Source organism: Lipotes vexillifer, unplaced genomic scaffold (assembly GCF_000442215.2).
Source record: "Lipotes vexillifer unplaced genomic scaffold, Lipotes_vexillifer_v1.1 scaffold919, whole genome shotgun sequence".
Taxonomy (NCBI): domain Eukaryota; kingdom Metazoa; phylum Chordata; class Mammalia; order Artiodactyla; family Lipotidae; genus Lipotes; species Lipotes vexillifer.
In genome coordinates, this window is record NW_006775731.1 from 872,405 (window position 1) to 878,791 (window position 6,387).

General features: G+C 39.0%; 1 protein-coding gene across 1 annotated transcript in view; it reads left to right on the plus strand.

Moving 5' to 3' along the window:
- The window catches only part of AKAP6 (A-kinase anchoring protein 6), a 382,763-nt gene that overhangs the window by 254,398 nt on the left and 121,978 nt on the right, over positions 1–6,387 (plus strand). The window contains exon 8 of the mRNA XM_007450167.1: positions 2,409–2,529. Within this exon, the coding sequence (XP_007450229.1) occupies positions 2,409–2,529 (121 nt within the window). The remainder of the gene's footprint in view (positions 1–2,408; positions 2,530–6,387) is intronic.

Below are 6,387 nucleotides of genomic sequence, written 5' to 3' on the forward strand. Positions count from 1 at the left end.
GCCTCATCTCAGCCTTCACTGGCCCAGCCAACTCCCTGAGGTCTGGCTTCAGAGGCCCCCCTGGCTCTCCTTGCAGGGAGGGGTGGCATGGTCATTGTGTCTCTGTTGCCATGGCAACACCTCTGTCAAGTTCACCAGCTGAACTCCAAGAAACCTCATGGAAGGATGAGAGAACAGTCTCCTCATAGGGGATGAGAGAACAGGGTAGCAAAGGAAGTCCTGACCACAGCTCTCTGACTACAACATCCCCACTTCAGGTTATTGTGAGGACATTGTTTAAGGCAATCTCCCAGACTTCCTAGCAGGAAACAGAGCTGGCATCCTGGTGCTTTTGGCTTTCCCTTTAGGTCTTAGGCCAAGAGAGGGGCGGACACACATTTGAGCACCTGCTCCTCTTACCTTTATTTTGTTCTTAGTTTCCAAATCCACTGAGATGGAAGGGGTGAGCTTTTTCCTTCCTTTACCCTTTGCTTTTTTTATTCCCCTGGATATTCTGTCCTGTATGCAAGTATTAGGATCATACTCTCCTAATTTGGGGGATAGCATTCCACCTTTCCCCTGTCCTTACGGTCAAAATGTGGGAGGGTGCAAGGAGAGAAAAACAATGAACATAATTCAGGAGGTATTTCTAAATGACTGTGCCTGTCGTGTGAGCAAATGCTTATTAGTCATTCCTTATTAGTCACTCACAGAATGAATAAAGAAAGCCCGATGGTTTATTTGTCCCTGTTGCAGTGGTTTTGGCTTGTTCGGTAGTATTTTGAAATGGGATACTATTTCAGATTTCACACGTATGCTGTAAGTCCTTGCTACTCCAAGTGAAACCCAGGACCAGCAGCGTTGTTAGTTGCCAACACTCATTAGAAACACAGAATCTCAGCCCCACCCTAGAAGTACTGAGTCAGTATCTGCATTTCAACAAGCTCCTCAGCTATGCCATATGCACATTAGAGTTTGAAAAGGACTGCTCTAGACTACCTTAGCCTTACTAAAGGTTTTGGCTACATTACCTATACCCATCATTGGCATTCAGTAAACATTTATTAATTAATTCTATGTGTTAGCCAATGATAATCCTTGTCCTGGGCACTTATGGTTCTAATCAAGAAGCTTTATAATTATGGTAAAGTAATTAAAATAAACTAGACAATTCTAGATCTAGTCTCCTTCATCACCAGACACACCTTAATTTTTTTTGACAAATCTATTAAGATTAAATTGTAAGTTATGAAAAGCGGATGTTCATTTTCTTGGAAAGCAGTCATTTCATGTATAGAGACAGGAACAAGGTGGTAATAAAATGCTCACTTGATAAATTCAGATTCATACCTGAGGCTGCTGCTTCATTAGTACTGATAGGGTTTTGCTCAGTTAGAGTTTGACAAGACTCTAGGATTTCTTTTAGGGAGATAACTTTGGGGAGGAGGACACAGTCATAGTTTTTCATTCTGCGCTTTCATTTTCTGATCACAGTGTTTTAGAAAAATCTGAGCTTTACTTATTCACCAAGCTTTCAAGAGAGAATCACATTAATCCTTTTAAGCTCCTTATTCTAATGATTTATTTTGTTGAAAACCACAGTGATCCTCCTTTGAATTTTAATGATCGCTGGCTATTCAGAGATTCATTGTTTTGACTTCCTGTCCTTACCTTTGTTTCCTACATGTCTGTGGGGAACACCTGTCTCATACTGGATCTGCCCCTGGTTCTCACTGGCTTACCAGAGTCACTCAAGCCTATCCCTGAGTGTTAAGCTGAAATGCTGGCTACTCATCCATGACAATATATGTAGGATATATGTTTGCAGAGATAGGCAGATAGACAGCAGAGGGACAGATAAATGATTGAGTCACTTCCCAGTGAAAATGATATTTTGGATACGATAGTATATTGTGATCATTTTAGAGAAGTTAGTTGAATTAGTATTCTTAATCATGAATGTATTGGGATGCAATATCTGTGGAAAATCTAGTCATAGAGAAAGGGGTTTGAATGTTGAGAGTGCTGTTTTTACCCCAAGTTCTTGACTGTGTAACCTTCACAAGGCACTGACCATCCATTTCTCATTCTGTTAAATATGGCAATGCTCTTTCTCAAGGACATAGTAGTAATCATTTTGTTCAAATGCTGCAAATCCTCAGAAAGGGTGAACAAATGGAAATAGCCATGATATGTCTCAGGTATGAGCATCAGAATTACATGTTACGTTTTCAAAATCTAAGAAATGGCTATGTCACAAGCTTGAGTTCCTATTTTGCCCTCTGTTTAACCACACAGAGAATTTTTCCTTCTCTTTTTACAGGTATCACCTAGGAACATCATAGGTTTTCAAGAATATATTATTGTAATATGAGATTTGAACAACTACACTGTATTTATGCATAATACATTCTGTGCCTTATCTTCAGGCTTCTGGACTTTGATTCAGAATATCAGGAGCTCTGGGATTGGCTGATTGACATGGAGTCCCTCGTGATGGACAGTCATGACCTGATGATGTCAGAGGAGCAGCAGCGGCATCTTTACAAGGTCAGAGCTACCCTTCTTGCCTTTACCTTTGCTGTGGAAGATCTGATTAGCCTGACAAGTCTTTCTCTCAGGATATCTTTTGCGTTCATTGTGTGTATCATGGTGTCTATTAGAATTCCCTTCCCTGTCCCCAAACTCATTTCCATCCCTTGTGTGCTGACAGGCTGCATGGACATCATAATTGCAAGAAAGTTCCCTTTATCACATTCTATTTGGTGTAATTCTATAGAAGGACAAAGGTTTATCTTCAAGATGAATAGCAATAAATGAAACTGCATTAATAAGTAGACTGAAACAAAATGAAGGATAAATGGATTGGTAACATTTAACAAAATGTGTTTCGATTGGAGCACTCAGGTGGAGTCTATCCACCCCTCAGATCTTTCCAGAGATAAAAGAAATTTGCCTTCTGTTTGGCTTGCTGCTTCCGGGGTACAGGCCTTGTCCAACTTAATGTTTATTGGTGTTACGTAGCGCAGACGTTGTCAAATTAAGTCAATGCATTTGCATGTGATTTAAGAAAACTGGCTTTGTACTCAACATATTGATTGTAGGCAATCCATCTAATAACTGTCTATATTGTTTTCCATGTCTGTTAATTCACCCCTAGCTTAATGTGTTTTACCAATTCTATTTAAATAGTCTTAGAAGTTCTTAAAAAACAACCATGTGATTTTGACTGAAAAAAATTGTTGTAAGATTCAGTGTCTGAAAAAGCAGTTGGGGAGGGTAGAGGGACTTTCCACTGAAATATCAGACTGCAGTAAATCTTCCTCATTTAGGCAATTTTTATTGGAGTAATTCTGACAGTTGTCATCCTTGAATTGCTTTGAGCATATGGCATATTTCAAAGAGCAGATTGTGAATCATAAAAAATAAAATTAATAACCACAGAATCAGCAACAGTATAATGACAAGAAACAACTACCCTCTAGCTTTTTAAGATTTCTTATAGAATAAGTACATTCAAGGTCAAATAAAAGTTGTCTTCTTTCTTCTCCAATTTTTATCATTTTAAGTTACCTTTCCTTAATATATTATTTTAAATTTTACCTCCTCTAAAGAGAGATATTTATTTTCAAGGGTCTGGTAGACCTTAATTAGTGTCCCTCGGGGATCATCTTAGTTAAGCGAAGATATAAGCTCCCTAGGGACTCAGCAAATGGTGATATTTTACTCCCTAAAGAATTCTGTCCAACATTAATCAAGTTTGTTGACTACTAGCTGTTTCCTATATGGATAGCTGTCCACATTACCCACAAAGCTACCATCTTCTGGCCTCACATATTGTTAGAATAACAATTTCAACCTAATGTAACCAAAGCCAGGTGATTTCGCATTTCATGCCGGGATCAAGAATTATGTGTGAAAAGTGCCTATAAATCTATATTAATTTAATGGTACAAAAATATTTGTTTCATTCCGAAGACTTAAGCATTAAAAGTCCAGCCAAAAAAGAAAAAAAAATACAAAAGTTATCTGATCATAAGCCATTATCTCAGATTTTATTTCACCCATGATGCCAAATAACATTTCTTTTCTTCTTGATGCATTTTGTATTTTGCACATAAACCACTATTTTTTTTAGAAACAGTGCTATTCTTTGTCAAAATCATATTCATATAATTTACATCACAATTAATAGGAAAACATTGAACAAAAAGTGCACTCTTCTTTTACTTGTGGTTTCCTTGTAAGTGCTCTGCCTGAGAATTCCCATTCTTGCATATTGAAGGCCATTATTCTACCCAGTCAGTACTTCTGGGTTATAGTATTTTTCCAAACTTTTTTTTTTTTTTTTTTTCAGTCCGCAGGCCTCTCACCGTTGTGGCCTCTCCCATTGCGGAGCACAGGCTCCGGACACGCAGGCTCAGCGGCCATGGCTCACGGGCCCAGCCACTCCACGGCACGTGGGATCCTCCCGGACCGGGGCACGAACCCGTGTCCCCTGCATCGGCAGGCGGACTCTCAACCGCTGCGCCACCAGGGAAGCCCTCCAAACATTTTTATACTGGGGCTCTTCATTTGTGACTCATGTCCTCTGTTTCTTCTTTCAGATGCTCTGCATATCTAAGCTCACTAGACTAGCACTGATTTTGCATTAGGCTTGTAAACAAATTAAAGATTATGTTAGAAACCAAGGACAGTGCTATAGGTTTGTAGAGTGTCTCTCTTTATATAAGCTCCCAAATTATTCCAGAGGTTTAGAAACCTCCAAAGCAATCCTGAGGATATTGATGAAGGAGTCATTTAGAACTTGGGGTGGCTCCTGAATTAGAAAAACTGAGGGAAGAAAATTAATTTCAGGTCTTTGCCAAGAATTCCCAGGGATTCTTAGGTTAGGTCAACATTTTCAGTGTCCCATTTCTCTGTTCTAATCTGCTTTTCTAGGAATCAACAAAACTAATGCCTTGGGCGAAGGAGGTTTGGAGCCGGTTGATCACAGAGACCCCTAAAGGACTAAAGCTTTTCAGTTGGTCCCCGGCCTTTCTAGGCTTTCAATACCATTTGAGTCTACCTTAATCATCTTTAATCTTAAAATTTGTTGGCCCTAAAAATTACCAATGCTTCATCAGCATTTTTCACCAAGGGCACCATTGACATTTGAGACAAAACAGTTTTTGATTCGTTTGTGTAACTCTAGTCACTGTGACAACTCAGTTGGACACCCAACTCATTTCACAGCATTTTCAATCTATCTCAACTTATCTACATCATCTTCATTTCTTAAAATGCTTGTATAACAGCAAGAGAAATGCTTTGCCCTTGTATTCTTTGTTATTAAGCAAAGCACCTTACATGGTTGATATTGAACTAATAGTTGTTGAGTTAAAACAATTAAGGATGGGATTGAAGCTCATGATCCCTGCTATTAATGTAAACAACGAGGGTGAAAAACTTTTAAGCGAGACCGTCAACTGAATGATGGTAAAATTCCAGGAACTGTAGATCAGGACAGAATCATGATTCCTGTTATCATAGAATCTGAAACTCCTGTTCTCCTTTCCCTGGGGTGGGGCTCTCTCTGTTTCATCTTTCACCTGATTTCCTGGCATGCATAGGCATGCCCAGACCCCAATTCTGCATTACTCAGTCCTAGGTTGATGCCTGAAAATCACCTTTGGAAATGTTAGGTTAGAGAAAAGATAGTAAGATGGTCGTCAGTGAGTGTGAAGATTTTTTAGCATTTTCAGCGTTAGACACCACCTTTCCTGACTTTACCTGTTTATTTTATATTCTTGTCTCTGCTAGAAAATCATGTGACCTTAACTCCTAGATATGGAACTTCTGGTAAAGACCCCAGACTATTCATTCAGCAGACCTCCTGAGCGGAGCACCTGTTATGATATCTTGGTTACCCCAAACCAGCAAAATATTCAAGGAACTCTTAAAGGAAGAGAATTAGGTTTAACAGGCAAAGAATACATAGATACAACCTCACATAATTTAGAACCTTAATATTACAGTGGGCTGTAAAGTGGATTATCTGTTTAAAACATTTCTTGTTATTTTCAGATTGTTAGAAATTTAAGATCATTTTCTTTCTGATTAGTTTTAAACTGCAGGGCCATTAGAACAACCTGATTCTTATTAAAAAGTAACCACTCCCTTAAATATGTTTTCTTCTTTGTTTGGAGACAGTGAGACATACTGCCAATGTCTTTCCTTCCCCCTTCTCGGTCTGGCTCAGCCTCAGAATGGGGACCTTCTGAAGCTATTTTCTAATAAACATTGGCAGTATCATCAGCTTAGAAAACACAAATGTAGTCTTTTCTCGTTTTTTTCTTCCTCAATCTGAGAATCAGCTCCAAGGAGAATTTACTCCCACTCTCTCATTTTCTTTCTCTTCATTCCTGC